The sequence below is a fragment of the Hippocampus zosterae genome, chromosome 7 (assembly GCF_025434085.1).
Source record: "Hippocampus zosterae strain Florida chromosome 7, ASM2543408v3, whole genome shotgun sequence".
NCBI classification, from domain to species: domain Eukaryota; kingdom Metazoa; phylum Chordata; class Actinopteri; order Syngnathiformes; family Syngnathidae; genus Hippocampus; species Hippocampus zosterae.
In genome coordinates, this window is record NC_067457.1 from 3452550 (window position 1) to 3473080 (window position 20531).

Genomic DNA, 20531 nt, shown 5'->3' on the forward strand with positions numbered 1-20531 from the left:
CTGGCCGAAAACGACCGCCGTGTCATCTATTGTCATGATATGCTGGAGAGACCTTGGTGGGAATTGTTTATGAGTTTGAAAAGGGATTCCCGACAAAGACGTCTGATCAAAGCGAGTCAGTTCAGACAGCAGGAGAAAGGAAAGGTCACCCAGGATGCACGAGCTTATGAGACGAGGAAGCCCGCCTTCTGTGCGAAAAATTTTTCATTAGATGAATATCCTCCGAAGGTCCTCTGTGACCAAGCAGGATCGGGTGTCCTTGTTTTGACTTTGCTGACGGATTTAGAGCAAAGAAGGAGCTCATCAAAGGCCAAAGCAGGGATTGGCGAAAGTATGGCCATTCTTGCCACCCCAGCTTTTGAAATGGCAAGACCCCAATCATCGCATTTGGGTCATTTCAGAATTTCTCCGCACTTTCCGTCCATTTTTTTAATGTGAACGCACGATGCGGATTGCGAAACTAGCATCAATGTTCTAGCCCTTTAAGCCATGGATGTGTGAAAATAAACAAGACGAGCAATACGACAACACTCACGGGCATATATTCTTTATCCTCTGCCAACAACAACAAAATGAATAATACTGCAGCTTACTGAGCTTAGCTGTATGAATAGAAAATGGAAAGTGACCCCGATGCACACAACTTTGCCCACACCTGGTGTAGCTTACACGTGACTACTAACTTTTAAGACCTTGTCATACCGCCATTAAATGCGACATGCCCCAATGTCTTCCTGCACAGCATTTTTCGGCACGATGCAGAGAATGCTACAGAAATCCAGATCGTCACCTCGGCGAGACGACTAAAGTGTCATTTTTTTCCTTCTCTCTCAGATCCGCATCGGAAGAATCTGTGTCGGATCACAGCTGGAGAAGTGATCTCGGGGAACAAAGAGGGATAAAGAATGTGTGGCAGGGGAATGAAGAAGCGGTAAGGGAGGGCAAAATGTACGCAAAATGGGACAACTGCGTTTATCATGTTTAAAAAAACGTTCAGGGAGCGTCAATTCGGCAAGCTTTGATTGCTTCCTATTGGGAGAACTGCGCAAGTGACAAAGTGAGAAAAGGTGGAAGGTGTTAGGGCCCAAAGTGTCAATAATTTGTGTGGCTGTAATTATTTTCCAGCACCGTTTTTCTTTTCAAGATCCTGAGAGAGTCCATAGCTATAAAGGTGTCAGATTGAACTTCTCGTCACCGGTACGAGAGTGAGAATTGAACCCATCTGCTCCCCCATCCACATCTGAGAAATTGTGACACTACTAAGTCAGATGATGCTCGGCCTAATAATTGGGCCGAATCTGGACATTTTCAACTCGGGGTGGACTCAATTTTGTTGCCGGAGGTTTAGACGTTGAGCGGCAGAGTTATGCTCACATATTGTACATGAGCATTAAAAAAAAAGCAAGAAATAAAAGAAAGAAATAGCTTTGAAGGCCATTCAAATCCAGAGCGACACAACGAATGCTCTGCTGCGCAACTTGTTTTTTTTTTGCCAATGCCAGACAAAAACTCTCAGACAGTGTGCGGGGCTCGGACTGCGTTGCCGTAGCAACCCGAGTGGAGAAGAAGACAGCGACGCTGTTTTGGTGTACCAACACGGCATCGTCGGAATGCGAATTGGAATCGGATGTCAACTTAATTAGCCCGGTATGTTCAATATACCGTATATATATATATATATATATATATATATATATATATATATATATATATATATATACTGTATATGTATATGTATATATATGGGCTCGGTAGTCCAGTGGTTAGCACGTGGGCTTCACAGTGCAGAGGTACCGGGTTCGATTCCAGCTCCGGCCTCCCTGTGTGGAGTTTGCATGTTCTCCCCGGGCCTGCGTGGGTTTTCTCCGGGTGCTCCGGTTTCCTCCCACATTCCAAAAACATGCGCGGCAGGCTGATTGAACACTCTAAATTGTCCCTAGGTGTGAGTGTGAGTGCGAATGGTTGTTCGTCTCTGTGTGCCCTGTGATTGGCTGGCAACCGATTCAGGGTGTCCCCCGCCTACTGCCCGGAGACAGCTGGGATAGGCTCCAGCACCCCCCGCGACCCTAGTGAGGATCAAGCGGCTCGGAAGATGAATGAATGAATGAATATATATATATATATATATATATATATATATATATATATATATATATATATATATATATATATATATATATATATATATATATATATATATGTGTGTGTATCTTCATGCTTACATATATGATAATACATGCCAAATATACATGTTATCTTGTGTTAGAGTCAGGTTAAAGGGAGTTTTATTTATAGTCTGTTGTATTTTCTAATCAACACTCACACACTCCTACTAGGATCTTTTGATGGGATTGATTTCCTTCAGAGAAAAGGCAAACCTGCCTCAGCTCGGAAGGCAGGGATGAATTCATCATGCCGAAACACAGCATTGTGGGATCATAACCCCAAACTATTTTCACTCCTCGCCTGTGCAGGAAACATTTCAATACCCGCTCGGAGATGTAGTCAACAATAGCTTTGTCGGCTTGTCATTACCCGCTCGTAAATCGAAAAGAACCCCCGAGGACGCTGCTCATGCGAGGCTCACCATCAGTTATTTTCAATCATGCGCTAACGAGTGCGCTAATGAGTCGGGGGCGAGGAGAGGACCAGCGTGAAGCTGTGTGTCTGTGACCATCGGATGCCGGGCAAATGTTTATGTCCACCTTTGTGAACGGATAGCGGGAAGTTAAATGTGTCAAGTGGGCGTGATCATATACGTCAACATTTCCTGCTTTTTCTTTGTTGTTGTCTGTGCAAGCGGGGATCAATCATTCACTGAAGTCAGCAGTGATCACCCCCACAGCGGCGCAGCCATCTCTTTAAACCGCGATAAGAGACGATGTTAAATTACGCCATATGAAGTCACTACAAAAACAAAAAAAAAGCAGCATCGCGCTCGGAATACAATACAGTATGACAAGTAAATAGTTCCTATACCGCAGGTCAACACCTGAGTGAGTCACAGCTGCAGTGAACGTAATGAAGTGAGGACTGTGTCGAGCTTCGTGCCAGATTTGCTTCTTCTCGTGGGCTTTGCGTGCTTGAGACATGATTGGAGTGTGTGTGTGTGTGTGCGAGCACGTGTTTAACAACACACACTCTGCGGGGTTTCATTGAGTCATTAATTAAAACATATGCCATCCAGTTTCGAGCGGTTATTATGCGTCGTCCGTAAACACTCTCGCCGCGTTGCCGTCGTCGATTCAATTCAATACCTCGACGCGCGTGGAAACAAGATGCGGCCTTTAATGAAGCAAACGGGAATCCTACCGAGTGAGACAAAGGGAGAGCAATCACGTCGTGGGGTGGGGTGGGGTAGGGGGGTGGGGGGATTAGATGCCACCCCAGTGGATTCATCTGCAACACTGCCTGGTTGATTATTTTCTATGAATACAACTTGGCAGTGTGTTTCTCTCTGGTGGGGAAAGAAAGCACTGATGAATTAATAACAACAACAACAACAAAAAAAAGTCCAAGGTGACACAGACAAATCTCTGCTTGCAAATGACTTGGCAACAAGTCAAGAGTGCACAAACTCATTTCAATGAAGGGGGGGCTTCAAAAGTTGAAGCGATCAAAGTGGATAGTTTGCGAAGGAGAGAGAAAGTTGACAGGAAAGCAAATCGCATTTGTTGCCTGCAATCTTCATCTACGAATGACCTTTGCCCCATCTGGTTCTTATTCGACGTACGGTAGCACAAAGGTTTGGTCAAGGTTAAAGAATTCATGAAAGCGTGACATCATTTGACTGAGAAATGAGAAATGAATCCCCGAAATGATTTGCTCAATCGGTATGTCAAGATATTGTCCGATTTGTGATGACGGCTGCTCCACCTACCAAAACAAAACACAATGTTCTCAGGTTCTCGCATGTGTGCGCTTGTTACGCAATACACTCGGAGCTTGATTACATTTTGTCACGTTACGTAAGTTGCTTACGCCATTAAATTAAAATGCAGGACGAGGGGGGGGGGGAGAAAAAAAAAGGTAGCTTAAATTTTTAATTGTTTCCTAAGTGCTTTGGCTTGTCGGCTTGACCTGGGTTAGCCGTGAAGGAAGTTGTCCCGAATACAAATTACACGCTCTGCTTTCAACACTTGCAAGTTTGTTGCTTATTGGAAAAGTTTCGGATTGTTTTCAAATCAAAAAAGATAACTATGAGACAAAAGTTATTTGTATATATGCCTTACAAAAATACCGCTCTGGTCATATCATTCCTTTTGCGATTCCTGAGAACTCTTTTTCACTCTTTGCCTGCATCACTTCATTTTGAAACACTCACTCGATATCGTAAATTGCCATTTGCCTTTGCACAAACATCCATTCATCAATCTGTCCCCGCACTCACTCACTCACTCCTCCTCTTCATCTGTCTCACTCCGTCACCTCCTCGCCACACACATGCACACATTTCCCATTTTGTCTCCTTTCATTTCTCGCTTCTCTTCCCGCTAGCTCCCCCCCCCTCCCCCTCCTCCTCACCACACCTTCTCTCCACACCGAGAACGATACCCCACCCCGCCCGAAACACATCTGCGTCATTCTTGCCGCGGAAATACGTCAGAGGCACTTAATAAGCATCCTGGCGGGTGGGGGGTGGAGGGAGGGGGGGTGGTCAAAAGAATGTGAAGTATGTGGGAAAGAAATGGGGGCAAGTGGGGGTTTGGATGAACAGAATGGCTTTGAAATACGCTTTTATGCGTTGACGTCATCGCTGGCAATTAAGAAATCTGCAGAAATGATCATTTGCATTCATCCGTTTTTAGAGCAGCGGTGTGCAAAGGATGGCCCGCGGTCCACATACGGGCCCGTGCTGTTATTTAAGAATCATCACACTGGTACTATTTGTCGTGCCAATGTCGCCATTTTCTTCCTAAAATTGATTCTTTAATTATTTTTTTAGGTTGTTTTTGGTTTGGACCTGCCTGTATACAGTGAAAAAGCAATTAACAAAACATGCAATATAGCACGGGAACACTTTACTGGCCTCCCGCCTTTAGTGAATTCTCGCCATACCGTGCATCGTTATTTTTATCCGTCGTCTTCATCTCATTTTTAGATTTCATGCAATATCCTTTTCTAAAAAAGCTTCCACTTACAGAGGAAGTGCCATCTGTCCTTGGCGCCATTCCGAAGCTTTTGGCGCAGATTCTGGGAGAAGTTACTATAAATATCATTGGGACATATGTGATGGAAATATGACAGAACTGCGCGTCTGGACAGATTTAAGCGTATACAGTATGACATAACACTGACATGCCCCCCCTTATGTTGTCGTGAAATTTTCGAAATGTGTTTTTTTGGGTGATGGTGAGCTAAAAAAAAAAAAAAACAATCCAAAAAATAAACACAAACACAAAATTCAGGTTCAATGACCCCAAGATTCATTCATTCATTCATCTTCCGAGCCGCTTGATCCTCACTAGGGTCGGGGGGTGGGTGCTGGATCCTATCCCAGCTGTCTCCGGGCACAGTAGGCGGGGCACACCCTGAATCGGTTGCCAGCCAATCGCAGGGCACACAGAAACGAACAACCATTCTCACTCACACTCACACCTAGGGAGAATTTAGAGTGTTCAATCAGCCTGCCACGCATGTTTTTGGAATGTGGGAGGAAACCGGAGCACCCGGAGAAAACCCACGCAGGCCCGGGGAGAACATGCAAACTCCACACAGGGAGGCCGGAGCTGGAATCGAACCCGGTACCTCTGCACTGTGAAGCCGACGTGCTAACCACTGGACTACCGGGCCGCCCTGAGCCCAACATCTAAAAAAAAAAAAATCTTAATCATAATTCAAACATGTTCACTTTGCGCTCACAGTGGAAAGCAGTTGAAAAAACAAAATAAAACAAGACAGCAGGGGAAAAGATGGCTTTGTAGACTCACTGTCTAAAAGTTACTTAGAGGGAATATATGCGCACTCTGTGTCCTCTCTTTTACTTTGGAGCGAGGAAATGAAGTGTGTCTAAAATTGCCTTTCGCAGCAAGTTGGCAACAAAGTGTTTTCACTGCACAGGTGAAACGCGACGCTCTATTTTACATAATATCCCCCCCGTTTCCATTGTGGCAAGGGATTTAAATATTCATGAGCTCCAGGGAAAAGGTTGCGCTCGTCCAGGGGTGGGCAAATTTTCACGCTCAAGGGACACGGGATTTTTAAAGAACAGACTGGGGCTCTCTCCATGTATACATTCTATACTTTGCTTAGAACGACATCTCGGATGGTACTCGGTGCTACTTTTTGGCCCATTTTCCATTTTTTTCCAGATAAATATGTCTTGGCGAGAAAAAAAAACTGGGCCAGAATTTTCCCTTGAGCGTCTGCAACAGGAATTAGATTTATTATCCAGAATGCCGTGTTGGGGGAGTGACTACACCAGGCAAGTCCAGCTCTGGGGGCTGGAGGGCCGCATGTGTAACTGTGGCTTGCATATACAGTATGTGACACCAATCATCACTCATGTGGAGTCCACTTGAGTTCAGTGGAACGTGCAGATGGCAAATCAATCGCTGATGAACGACGGGACGCCTTTTCAAGTGTCGATGAGCGTGAATAGTAAATGTCACCATCTGAGGCTGAAAAGAAGGCTTGGATTGATTGATTACACTCCACGCGCGCTACGTACTTGACATGTAGCATAAGGACTGTGAAAATAGATCTACAACCATGTTACCCAAAATGTTTTGGGGTTTGTTCCTTTGGCTCATTATAAAGTGGGGATTACTGAGCTGTTTAGCGCAGGTGAGTTGGACCTCCCCACGCGCTATCCGCTCGATGTTATCGCTCGTTGACACAAAGTCATTGAAGTGAGCCGCCGTCTCCCTCTCGTTTGTTCTCTCGAGTCGTCCGACATCATCTCACTCACATTCCCTCAGAGCCGCAGCGTGAAGAGACGCTAACAGATGGCTAGCGTGTGTACATCTAGCCAATATGTAGGTCAGGTGCGGCTGCCCGGTCGCCGGTCGCCATGGCAACTGAGAATCAAACAGGACCGCAATCTTTGCTACGGGACTTGCGGACACCTCTTATCCTCCCTCGCCGGTTCGCCCCCTTTTTGAGATTATTTCCCCAGATTATGTCAAATGCGTCACATTAGCAGGGTGGGAATGAGTTGAGACCAGTGGAGTGTGTCAGAAATGCATCACCAGTCACGCCTTAACAATTAGAGCCATTAACCTAAAAAAAAAATAATAATAATAATAATGCAATGCTACGCTATGACCTCAAATACAGTGGACCCCCTTGCCCCCTCCATTTTGTTTCGTCAATGCCACATGATGGTGGCGAAGCATCATAAAGCATCAACACCATGCATACAGGATGTACACAATCATGATGAAATGTTACATAAACAGTTGATATTGACAGCTATTGTACTTTTTATTGTTTGCTATTATTTGGTCATTTATTTTAGATTAATATGACAGAGATATTCCGATTATTTTTTTTTCTTTTCTGCTACAATTAATCCGATTTTAAATCACATAACATGAGTTCATTCTCAAAAATGAGATGTGATGAGAAATTACACTTAAAACCCGAAATCGTAGAACGGAGCAAAATGTGGAAAAAAAAATTCTGCACACTCGATGAACATACTTTAGTATCTCGAGATGTCGGTTTCTCAGTGTGTACCGAGCTTTTATTGACATGCATGACCTTGGTAGTGATGGCGCATGGGGGTGGGCGGGGGGGAGAATTCATCGTAACACAAAGGGGGCTCTCCTCGCTTGTCTTCCTTCATCTCACACATCACTATGGTGAGAGCACGTGAGTGGACGTGGTGAGCCGATGGTGCATGCAGAATGCTGATGAGGGTGAGGAAAGGGGGGGGGGGGTGAGAATGAAAAAAGAAAGCCTCCTCTCTTGCTGCAAGACAGGAAGGTGTGAGAGAGGAAAAAAAAAAATCCCAGATCGCCCTACCATATTGCTCATTCATGTCCAAACGCCTTCACGGCTCAGATTTTACCTTTGCATCTAACATGGGATGCTCAATCGAAGGGTTTTTGTTGGCCTTTCTTATCCCACCTCTGTGTTTAATTCCGTCTTTATCATCACAATGGCCCACTTTTAATGTCTGTCCAGGCTAATGAGGTTAAAAATGAGCTGCGGGCTCTCCGGGGAAGCTTTTAGAGGCAACAACATGAAATGGTCTTTTTTTTTTTGTTTGTTTGTTTGGTGGGGTGGGGGAGATTAGGCATTGTGTATTTATACTCCACATAAAAGGGATTATTCAAAAGGGCAGTGATGATGAGAGACGCTTGATGCCTTTTCCAGGTCACGTTTGAGCAAGGAGGATTGAATGAAGGCCAAAGGGATTTGTTTGGAGAGACATTTATTGAACGCTATTAAGGGAAACCTTCCCAATTTCACAGCGTGCTAGCAACAAAATGAACTAAGTGTCCCCCTTTTTTTTTTTTTTGTATCGTTCCCCATCCTAAAGAATGGAACTCCGAAAACTGTTTTGGAGCAAACAACTCGCTTAGCTTTGTTGTGCTAACATTGAGCACGTCATGTATCGTCATCTTTGTGTTCAAATGAAGAGGCCCTGAGTCGAGTTGTGAGTCAACTGAAATGAAGTCATCATTTTCAGGATTCATGCTTTTTGGGCGTCCCATGAGATTTTTTTTTTCTCCCTGTAAAATGTGCATGTGGGCTCAACCAAAGTTAGGACACTCTGCTTCTAGTCAACAAAAGCGAGGACATGACTCACTGAACTGTCCTGTATAATCTCCAACAAAGTGACATAATGGCACGTTAAAGGATGACACATTTTGCTGAGCTCTGACTTTTTACCACACTGCTATGCAGATTTTATGAATCCTCTTTTTTTTTTCCACTCCCCTCATGAAAACCAAGCAAAAATATATTCACGGATTTGGCCAGGTCGCCCCTATTGTGATGAAATAACGTTTTAATCACTATTAGGAGCCCACGAAACGTGACAAATTGGAGTTGATGTGATGAATGGCAACGCCGTAATCCAGTTATGTGCACGTTATAATGAATTAGCTGTCAGCTGTGGTTCAGCGCAGTCAAGCTTCTCCTCCTCCTCCGAGTATGAAACCAATTCTCAATGTACTGAATGGTTGTGGTGGGTAGATGAACCGATATTAAATCATCTTGTTAATTAAATTGCCTTGTGTTATGCCCTCCTCCATATGCAGGGGAGGTCACCTTACTCTATTCGGCAATGCACTGGCTCAAACTCACATTCAACCCAATGCATAATTAAGTCTCCACACAGAAAGGTCAGAACAGAGATTCATACCCCAAAATGGAAAGCACACATGCAAACCACTTTTGCACTGTGCTGCCTGAAAATCATTTCATTCAATAGCAATAGATGAAATTGGATAGAAGAAAGATTTGGTTAAAAAAATTAATAATAAGCACAATGTTCTTGTTGATTATTTTGAGTCTTGACCAACTCAAGCAGCTCAATGTTAGATCGGGCCATTAGCGACACTCTGTGGCGTTTGATGGTACTGACGCAAAAAAAAAAGACATGCATACTTCGAATAAATGATTGATTTCCTGCTACATCCCATTCGAGCTCCCTGTCACTTCCACAATCACAACAAATACAAAAATAAAGCTTCATACCGTGGCATCAACATATGCAACATCGATTCAACCCAAGCTTTTTTGTCTTGTCAATTTGCAATGCAACTGTCACCGTGTCATCCAGCGAGCCAACGAGTTATTGCTTTGCAAAGTAAAGAAAGGGGAATATTTTCATCTAAACGCACTTAAAAAAATACATTGTTGTTAAACACAATTGTCATTGAATTCTAACTGCCCGGTTACTTCTGACAGTTCGACACAAATGACACTAAAAGTGGCTTTAAAACTATTTAAAAAATAAATAAGTACTTTTTTTTTTACCTGTTCCAGCAACTGGAGGAAGAAAGGCTCGTCAAATCTGATTGGGGGCGGAACTTCCCGTCAGGAGTGAAACTCTTGACGAAAATTCGGTTCAGGGGGGCCCCCTTCAGGTCTATTTTTTTTAAAACATGAAAAAAAAAACGTGTACAATGTGAGTGTATATATATATATATATATATATATATATATATATATATATATATACATTCTTTAAAAACATCCTCTCTAAATCTGTATATTTAATTTATTTTTTATTCAACTATTTAATTAGTTAATTAGAACAAACCTACATTTATTTATAAAACGAACAACTTCACATTCATAGTAAATTTATTTTTTGGTTTAATCTTTTAAATTAAAAAAAATAATTTAAATAATTTTTAAAAAGAATAGATTGATTCATTATAGCAAAATTAGCAATATCTATCTATAACATTAATAGCATAACATGAGTAATAATATTCAACTTTCTTGTTTTTATTTAGTTAAGTAACATTTTCCAAATGATGATAACAAAGTGTACCGTAAATGATGACATTTTAAAGCGCACAAAAGTTTGCCAACCCCTGACTTTTTTTTTTTCATTGGGATGCTTGAATGGCGTGGGGGGAGGAGAGAAGGGGGTGTGGGAGGGTATTGGGGGGGGGGTCATCATCATCATCAACCCCCCTCCTCCCCCTTAGCGAATCTGATCGCCCGCCCACTCGGGGGTTGGGGGGGGGGGGAGAAAGTGCTGCTTTGTGAATGAAGGGATCGGCGGAAGGAGCAGAAAGCAAACTTTTTCCCAAAGAAGAAAAAACGCCGTTGCTTTCCTCCACGTTTCGGCGTGAAGAAGCTTCCACGACACACACGGAGCGTCACGGGAACACCACGCGAGGTAAGCCACTCATTTTTGTATTAGGAGTGCGCGCGTGTGTGTGTGTGTTTAGGATGCAAAGATGCATGCACGGCAGCAGAAACCGTGACCGGAATAAGTGTCTTGTGATGATTGGTCATTCCCATGCACGATTCGCCACTCCGTCGATCGTCCTGGGGTGCGTTCCCCCCCCCCCCCCCCTCACTCGGTGAAACGATTTTACTTTACGATCTTCTTCATGCATGCAAACTTTCCGTTTCGCAACATGACGTGACTCACGCAAAAGACGTGCAATGAGCGGTGTCACCATTCCACGCACACACACACACACACAGACTCACACACAGAGGACTCATTCATGCTGTTATGATGAGTGTCTCTCGTGGACATTTGACGTCAGCACTTCTGACTTTCTTCATGTTGTCTTCCATCTCATCTGAACGAAAGCGTCACACACATAACAGCAATGATCCGAAATGACCATTTGCTTAAAGCTGCCCCATCTGCACAACACATGTCACATCCATTCCATCCGTTTTCTAAAGCGCGTGGTTTGATGCCGCGCCCGTGTCATGTAGTATGTTCAAAACTCCACATTTTTATCCTCGTTTATGTCCCAGGTCTTGCGATACTACCGGCCGAGTTTGAAGTCAGATGGGGATGAATTATTTCGCACAAAATGGGACATTCTAATAGTTCATTCATTCATCTTCCGAGCCGCTTGATCCTCACTAGGGTCGCGGGGGGTGCTGGAGCCTATCCCAGCAGTCTTCGGGCAGTAGGCGGGGGACACCCTGAATCGGTTGCCAGCCAATCGCAGGGCACACAGAAACGAACAACCATTCGCACTCACACTCACACTTAGGGACAATTTAGAGCGTCCAATCAGCCTGCCACGCATGTTTTTGGAACGTGGGAGGAAACCAGAGCACCCGGAGAAAACCCACGCAGGCCCGGGGAGAACATGCAAACTCCACACAGGGAGGCTGGCCGGAGCTGGAATCGAACCCGGTACCTCTGCACTGTGAAGCCGACGTGCTAACCACTGGACTACCGGGCCGCCTCTAATAGTTCACTTCCTGTACATTTTACAGCATGGCTACCAAAGACTTTTTGGAGGTCAGGTCAAACGTATCCTCGGTAGGGGTGCTACAAACTACTTTTTAGTACCTATGTATCATTTTTTCGCATGTTTAGGCCCTCAAAATGCAATTAATTGAGGCGAAGAAGCATCAGAATTTCTACAGGTCCATTCGGAACATCACAGCAGTCACTGCTCGGGCCCTAACTAACCCCCCCCCCCCCCCACCCACCCCCCCACTGGCTCTCGCTGCCCAATTTGCTCTTCTGGCTTTTCCAGAAGCTGCTCCACGATGATGGCGCTCACTTTTCTGTGTCTGTTCCTGGCGAGCCTGGCTCGAGGCGAGCCCTGCCTCATCATCAGCGAGATCAACGCCGACAACCCCAGACTGGACACGAGCGAATTTGTGGAATTGTACCACACCAGCGGACGGCGCTCCTCGCTCGACGGCTACACTCTGGTCTTCTATAACGGCAACGGAAACGTGGCTTATAAAGTCTTAGACCTGAAGGGCCACAGCACCGACGACAGGGGCTTCTTCCTGGTGGGCTCGGTGGACATGCTGCCCAAACCCGCCATCCTCCTTCCTCCCAACACCGTCCAGAACGGTCCGGATGACGCCATCGCGCTCTACCACACGTCGGCGGCTCGTTACGCCGAGAAGATGAACGTCACCGCCGCGGGTTTGGTGGACGCCGTTGTTTATACGACACGCAAGAAGGGCGGTGCCGAGGTCCTGGCTGAGATCCTCACTCCGGGGGAGCTGGCCTTTGTCGAGGACGAATACGCCCTGGAGGGGGACGAATCCATCGAGAGGTACCTGAGTGGATCCGTTTTGAATATTTTTAATCAATCAAGTCTAATTTGTTCCTTGACCAAGTCTCTCTCTCTAGGTGTTTGTTGTCTGAAGATCGCTGGGGCTTCCGGGTGTCCGCTCCCTCCCCGGGTCAGAGGAACAACTGCACGCCGTCCGCCGCACCGTCAAACCTTCCCGTCATCACCGAGCTGAAGCTGGGCGGAGGGCAGGTGGACGGCTTGGTGGAGCTAACGTCGACGACCGACGCCGGTCCTCTCGTGTTGGTGGTCCTGAACGGGAAAACGGACAAAGTCAGCTTCAGTTTCAACGTGAATGTGGACACCTCCAGGACCGGACTCATCTCCGTGACGGTCGACAAGAGGTATATGAAAGGTTAGTACGGATTTTACATTCAAAATTGGGACTATTAAATTGTGCGTCAGTGTAGCACTGATGTTTCTATAATGCGAGACGATAATTTTTTTTTTTCCAGGAGACGAGTCTGGGGCAGTCGCCATATACAGCGGTACGACTTCGGACTTTCCCGTGGGCAGCCCGCTAAGTCAGATCGAGCCGCTGGACTCGTTTGTGTTCGCCGGCCCCGGAGACAGACCCAGTGCCAACCTCACGGAGACCCTCATCCCCGGCAGGCAACCCTATCAGCTCAGCAACAGGCAAGGGAAATGATGACGCAACTCTCGCTCGTTTCAAGGTCGCGCTGAGGGGAGAAGAGTCAAAACCAATTAAGCCGATTGAGAACCGCGAAAAATCCAATCTGAGCATTTACATTATCAGGAGCCTATTGATTAATTGATTAACTAATTAACTATTAGGGCGGCCCGGTAGTCCAGTGGTTAGCACGTCGGCTTCACAGTGCAGAGGTACCGGGTTCGATTCCAGCTCCGGCCTCCCTGTGTGGAGTTTGCATGTTCTCCCCGGGCCTGCGTGGGTTTTCTCCGGGTGCTCCGGTTTCTTCCCACATTCCAAAAATATGCGTGGCAGGCTGATTGAACATTCTAAATTGTCCCTAGGTGTGAGTGTGAGTGCGAATGGTTGTTCGTTTCTGTGTGCCCTGTGATTGGCTGGCAACCGATTCAGGGTGTCCCCCGCCTACTGCCCGGAGACAGCTGGGATAGGCTCCGGCACCCCCCGCGACCCTAATGAGGATCAAGCGGTACGGGAGATGAATGAATGAATGAATAATTAACTATTAGTTAATTGCAATGTAAATATTCATTTTAAATGTCTTTTGTTTTACTTATCGCATTCAATGGTGTGTTAAATGATAAATGATCAATTATAAAAATGTCTAAAATAGCAGACTATAGATGGATTGGCATTTTTTTCATTTGATTAAAAAAAGTTGAATAATCATAATTTTAACTACATATAAATGATTATTATTCACTTCATAAATAATTGCATCAAATATAATTGTTTTGAAGAATGTTTATAAATTTTTTTTGCCCACCCTAGCTTTAAAAGGACAGAAGTTTGTTTTAGTGCATTGAGGGTCAGTGTTGAAAATAAATGACCCAAAAAAAGGGTATTTCCACACTGTACTTTTTACTCTTACGACACCATCTTTGTATCGATGGCGGGATTTGATGGTCATTTTGTGACCACTGTTCCTCTTTACAGAAGTTTGCCTTCCTGTATTGTCATCAAAAATACGCTCTCAGTCATGCTGACTTGGGCTTGCATCACTACACAGCCATCGTCTTCCGGCTCACTCAGTAACAGCTTCTCCTTTCAACTTCAAGAACATGTCAAGGATTGCAGCTTTTCTTTGTCGCTTTGGTCCAAACGCCCCAAGGGTTTTTTTTTTCTTTACTATTAGCTTTAATCTGCAATAAAGTTGAAAAGAAAATACATGTCAGGACAACTCACTTTCTCATTCCATCACCAAAACTTTGTATTTGAAAAGGGGTGTGTAGACTTTTTATATCTAGGACCGACATATAATGTACAGTATGTGTAATAATTATATCCAATGTCATTTTCCTTTGTCAGTTTAAAAGAGGGAGGCTTCGACCTCAGCCGTTGCGGCATGGCCACGTGGACCAGAGATCCCGGCATCTTCTGGGAGGCCCCGCAAACCCCGGGGCAACCCAACCAATGCCCCTGGCCAAAAATCTGCCCTCACGCTATGGGTGAGTGTTGGGTCAACTTACTGTTTATGCATATGTAAATAATTCAGGATCTGGATAGGGAGCATTGGCACAAATGACTGATTCTTGGATATGGAGTTTGCAGGCAGATTTTATATACATAGTGTGCGCGCGCGTGTGTGTGTGTGTGTGTCCACACACTCACAGGCATATAATCTTTATCCTTTATGGATTATAGTATTATTATACTTACTGCATTTAGAAGAGACATTTCTGTATTTATTTTGTACGGTAAATATAATACTGCCCCCTGGTGGCTCAGAACCAGAAGAATCAACATAACCATCCATCCATCCATCTTCTACCGCTTATCCGGGGCCGGGTCGCGGGGGCAACAGCTTTAGCAGGGAAGCCCAGACTTCCCTCTCCCTAGCTACTTCTTCTAGCTCTCCCCGGGGGATCCCGAGGCGTTCCCAGGCCAGCTGGGTGACATAGTCTCTCCAGCGTGTCCTGGGTCTTCCTCGGGGTCTCCTCCCGGTGGGACATGCCCGGAACACCTCACCAGGGAGGCGTTCAGGAGGCATCCGAATCAGATGCCCAAGCCACCTCATCTGGCTCCTCTCAATGTGGAGGAGAAGCGGCTCGACTCGGAGCCCCTCCCGGATGACCGAGCTTCTCACCTTATCTCTAAGGGAGAGCCCGGACACCCTGCGGAGAAAACTCATTTCGGCCGATTGTATCCGGGATCTCGTTCTTTCGGTCACGACCCATAGCTCGTGACCATAGATGAGGGTTGGAACGTAGATCGACCGGTAAATTGAGAGCTTCGCCCTTTGGCTCAGCTCCTTCTTCACCACGACAGACCGATACAACGTCCGAATCAACATAACGTCCAGAGTTAAAGCGCGAAATCAAGGTTTCCATGTCCCAGGCAGCATCATTATGATCCATCGATCCCTAATAGCCCTTCATAAATGCACTCTCCTGTTGAAGTAGTTCCGGGAGGCGGCGCAGATACGTCCCCACACCTGCCGTCTTGGGGGACTGGTGACTTCTTGATCAACGAGCTGAACACGGCCACTCCCGGCATGGCTGACGACGGCGAGTACTTGGAGCTGTGGCACCCATCCGGACGCCGCGTGTCCCTGCAGGGCATCTGGATTCTTTTTTTTAGCGCGCACAACAACAAACCCTACAGAGAGATCAGCCTCAGTGGACACTTCACCACCGACAAGGGCTACTTCCTGCTGGGCAGCGACAGGCTGGTGCCTGCGCCTTCTATCCGCCTGCGTCCAAACACCATCCAGAACGGACCGGACGCCGTGGCGCTGTACCGCAGCCCCTTCGGGCCCCCGTCTTCGCAGCAAAGGGGGATCCCCACCAAAGGGCTCCTGGATGCTGTGGTCTATCGCAAGATGGGATCCGATAAGGAGGCGCAGGAGCTGAGCAAGGCGCTGACACCTGGACAGCTTGCCTTACTGGAGGATCCGGAGGTTCTTCCCGGTGACGAGTCGCTCAGCCGCTGCAGAGGCCTTTACCCCTCTGACCTGTCTTCATTTTCAGTAAGTATAAAAATTAAGTCAAGATTAAGGACCCTGTCAAGTGAATTCGGTGAAAAAAAAGTCAAAAGACAGAACTATTCATTTCTACAGTTTTTTCTATCCTTCCGCAGGTAGCTCCGCCCACTCCGCTGAGGGAAAACAGCTGCCCCCGCCCTCCTCCGGCTCCGGAGGGCGTGGTGCTCAACGAGGTGGCGAGTGGCCACTGGACCAATCATAGCCAGCAACGGTCCTTCGTGGAGTTGCGTGGCCCCCCGCTGACCGAGCTGCGTGGTCTGGTGCTGGTCGTGTTTGACCAGGAACACAGCGGCAGGATCGTTGCGCTTCCTCTGACTGGAATGATCGACGATGACGGGTATTACACGGTCGGCAATGTCACTCAAGCGGGTGAGCACAGACAGATTGGATGGAAAATTAGAAAATTTGTGGACTCTTTTTTTTTTTAAGTCTGATGGATTTTTCTTCATGTTTCTTTTTTTTCTCTGTTTTATGGCCATAGTTGATTGATGTTTTCACAACTGCTTCATTTTCTCACTCCCCGTGCTTATGTGTTTCTTCTCTGCATAGATCAGACTTTCCCAGAAGGCGAAGATGTGCCGGCCCGAGGAGCGGTGCTCCTGTGCTACGACCTGTTCAGCGTCTGCAGAGCTGCCACCGCCCTGACCAACTCCAGTCGGCGCGACGAGTTGATATTCGGCGACGTACAGCTGCTGCTCTCCTCGATGTCCGCTAGAGGGAGCCAAATCATCCCGGCTCTCAGGTAAACACGGAAATCTGCAATCTTTCGTGATTTTTTAAAAATGTTTTTTTTAAGTATTTTCCGTCATACTAATACACTGGTTAAATGGCAGGAGCGCAGTACAACATAATTAGCATACTGCTGCTGTCCACCTCATGCATTCCGACTACATTTCCCCTGCGCACATGTTTTTAGTGAATCGGTGCTTAAAAATAGATCAGTGACAAAACCTGACGAGGTGGCCGAGAGGTTAAGGCGATGGACTGCTAATCCATTGTGCTCTGCACGCGTGGGTTCGAATCCCATCCTCGTCGTGTGGTTAGTCATTTTTTTTGTTTGCTTTTCTCATGCATGCAGTTTGTCTGTGCATGTCCAGGTCAGTCCAAAACGGCACGGTCTCTCTCAGCCGCTGTGCGTGCTGCGATACGAGGAGCCCTTCTTCCTGGACGACGTCTTCGCCAACTCCTCAGACCGTCAACATCTGCCCCAGCATGGCCTTCTCCAGCCACATTGACGTTTGCCTCGGACCTCCGTCCAGTGGCTGGCCGGAGAAATCGGGAGGTGAATGATAAAGTGATAAAGTGGAACGTATGATGAAATTCTGAATTAAACATACTGTATATAAAAGTATTTAGGGGGGAAAAATGTACTATTTTGGCTCGGATGGATTTGTGATTGTAAATCATAATACAGAATGTGATTTATGTGGGATGGTTGCAGAATGCAGTGGTCTCAGTCTAGGAAGGAGGATGGTCCAAGTGGCCCAGTATCTGGAGCAAAAGTGTCTCTGTGGAATCTCCGCTTTATCGCTCCAAGGTGAAAAGATTTTGAGTCACATGGAACTTTTTATTTAAAGGAAGATGATGTGACTCGACTGTATACTACCGCATCAGTATTTTTTTTTTTTTCTCCACTGCACTGTGACATTTACATGTTCTGCTTTGTTCCTGTTCAAGGGGCCAATTTCTCGTGTATGACTGGCTGGTTGCGAGTGTGGGGAAATATCCGGGCCTTTTCGGACCACCAGAAGGCCCTCATCATCCAGATGTCCACCGGGAAGCTCCCGCATGACGACGGTTGCTCCGCCCCCACCACTGACAGCCGCACAGGCGCAGGTCAGTCAAGTCTTTCGGGACGCTTCATTAGGTACACCTCCTGAATAGTTTTAAGAGCCTCACTTTACATATTTACCGTATCTTACAAGGTATGTATGTAGTCTGACTAGAATTGATTTGCTCTCTAAATGGAACATGACAACCAATCCACTGAATGTTTATATTTTCTGTTTTGTGTCATTTTGACAATGTCCTAGGGTCCAGCCTGGGTTTACAGGTTGGTCTGGTAGTCGGCCTGCTCGTGTTCCTCGCGCTCGGAGCGGCTCTCGTCACGTATTTCTTCAAAAGGAAGTATGTATTCTGATTTTCTTTCGTTTGTTCACATAACAAATGATTTGCGTTCATGAAATGAAACATACACAGATGGCCGGACCCCAGTTTGAGAACCGCTATCAATTCAAAGAATGTCTGTGTGTTTTCTGCTTGCAGGCGTCCTTTGGACTACGCCACCATGGAGCTGAGCGAGCACGCAGAGGGTCTTTCAGATCTATAGTAATCGGGGGCTCGTTTAAATTGTTTGCATGTGACTGTGTGTGTGTGTGTGTGTGTGTGTGTGTTTAAAAATTTATGAATCAGCTGTTTTGGAACAGGGCGGCCCGGTAGTCCAGTGGTTAGCACGTGGGCTTCACAGTGCAGAGGTACCGGGTTCGGTTCCAGCTCCGGCCTCCCTGTGTGGAGTTTGCATGTTCTCCCCGGGCTGGCGTGGGTTTTCTCCGGGTGCTCCGGTTTCCTCCCACATTCCAAAAACATGCGTGGCAGGCTGATTGAACACTCTAAATTGTCCCTAGGTGTGAGTGTGAGTGCGAATGGTTGTTCGTTTCTGTGTGCCCTGCGATTGGCTGGCAACCGATTCAGGGTGTCCCCCGCCGACTGCTGGGATAGGCTCCAAGACCCCCCCGTGACCCTAGTGAGGATCAAGCGGCTCGGAAGATGAATGAATGAATGAATGAATGTTTTGGAACATATTTTATAATGTTCATTGTTTGTGAACAGTACTGGTTACTACTGTGAAAGGGAAAGAGGTACTAAGGGAAGAGGGTGGGAGAGGGCGGGTTGAATATTTGAGAGAAATAGTCTTTTTTTGGGGGGGGCTTTAAACTGATTTAATTAAGTGAAGCGGGATGTTCTCGGCATTGAGTGGCCTTTCCTTTTTTTTTTTTTTTTTTTAATTCTTACCTCGTGTAAGTACAGTGAACCAAGGCCTGCCACAAAAATATATAGTTAGTCGAAAATGTTTATATTTGCTTATATGGAGTGTTTATAATATTTTGCAGGCCACGTGTTAGCTTTTGGACACTTACAGACTGTGAAAAACGATGTAAATGTATTGACATGTACACACGGTTGATCTTGCATTTCAACTTGCCCCTGATTGCTTCGCTACATTTTTTTTTAAAGTTCTTGCAAATGTGATTTGTTTTCAAATGTGAATGTGTGCCAATTACCACTTTTTATGCTCACTTAGTGACGTTTGCATTTTCTTGTCTTATGAAAAAAAGGGACGCAAGCTTCGATGAGGATGGATTTCATTTATGAAGGTTGACTTATGGGTAATGGGAGATCTATTTTATGTTCATATTGACAGTGCCTCCGAAATGGTCATTCTGCATTGTGTGTGTTTTTAGGTTAAAACTTTATTTGCTAAAGGAACAGCCACACTATAAATGGAAATATAAATATAAAATATAAATACTCCTTCGTAGATACCAACACAAGGTGTAATGTGAAATTTCAATCGATAATCTTTCTCTGGTAATACAACTCCAATTTCTTTTTTTACAAAAAAGTTTAAATTTATTACTAGAAATGTTCTTCAAATATATCCAATAGAATCATACTTACTTTTATGCCACAGTGCAACGTTTGATGACAGTTTTACTATCAAATTTGGTCTGTAAAGACCAGACGTTGTCTTCCTTAAGGTTTGAAATAAAAATAAATCACCCCAATTATATCGCAGTCATTTTTGATGTCCCCCCCCCCCCCCCCCACGGATATTTTAATTCTCATATGTATTATGATTTGCGAAGAGTGCTGGCCATGTGCAGCATATGTAGCCAGCAGGTGTCAGTGTAAAAGATCCACCTTAGAGGATGAACTGGTCCATGACCAGTGGATCGACTGACAAGTGTCTGTTTACAGTCTCCATGGCGACGGAGGCAATAGGAGGTGAGGCTTTCGTGAAGTGACTTCATCCAGTTTTGGAGTGCGCAGACAGACAAATGCTGAACTGGTCGCTGGTTAATTCATAGTTTTACCCCCCCCCCCCCGCACTCCCCACACATTTAAATCCACTGATACAGTCTTGTTTGATATGTACATCAATTGTCGATGTTTCACT

The 20531-nt window shown here is 45.7% G+C and overlaps 1 protein-coding gene and 1 non-coding gene across 3 annotated transcripts; both read left to right on the top strand.

Annotated features, from left to right (window-relative positions):
- The first annotated feature begins 1507 nt into the window (after positions 1 to 1507).
- Positions 1508 to 19963, top strand: si:ch211-183d21.1 (uncharacterized). Of its 2 annotated transcripts, none has more exons than XM_052071667.1 (15): positions 1508 to 1647; positions 10617 to 10810; positions 12150 to 12686; positions 12764 to 13059; positions 13160 to 13340; positions 14680 to 14819; positions 15771 to 16339; positions 16450 to 16723; positions 16904 to 17096; positions 17452 to 17636; positions 17796 to 17891; positions 18032 to 18190; positions 18388 to 18481; positions 18620 to 18729; positions 19121 to 19963. In XM_052071667.1, the coding sequence occupies exons 3-14, from the start codon at positions 12163 to 12165 to the stop codon at positions 18681 to 18683; spliced, it is 2775 nt and encodes a 924-aa protein (XP_051927627.1). In that variant the 5' UTR covers positions 1508 to 1647; positions 10617 to 10810; positions 12150 to 12162; the 3' UTR covers positions 18684 to 18729; positions 19121 to 19963. The 2 variants fall into 2 exon arrangements, with proteins under 2 accessions (XP_051927627.1, XP_051927628.1); XM_052071668.1 differs by having other exon boundaries at positions 15774 to 16339.
- trnas-gcu (transfer RNA serine (anticodon GCU)) lies at positions 17308 to 17389 on the top strand. Its single transcript has one exon. It is a non-coding gene; the product is annotated as a tRNA-Ser (tRNA).
- Positions 19964 to 20531: the final 568 nt, after the last annotated feature.

Coding starts and splice junctions, on each gene's coding strand:
- si:ch211-183d21.1 (XM_052071667.1), top strand. CDS start 12,163: ATGATGGCGCTCACTTTTCTGTGTCTGTTCCTGGCGAGCCTGGCTCGA. Junction 14,820..15,770: donor AATCTGCCCTCACGCTATGG/GTGAGTGTTGGG, acceptor CTCCTGTTGAAG/TAGTTCCGGGAGGCGGCGCA. Junction 17,097..17,451: donor CAAATCATCCCGGCTCTCAG/GTAAACACGGAA, acceptor GTGCATGTCCAG/GTCAGTCCAAAACGGCACGG.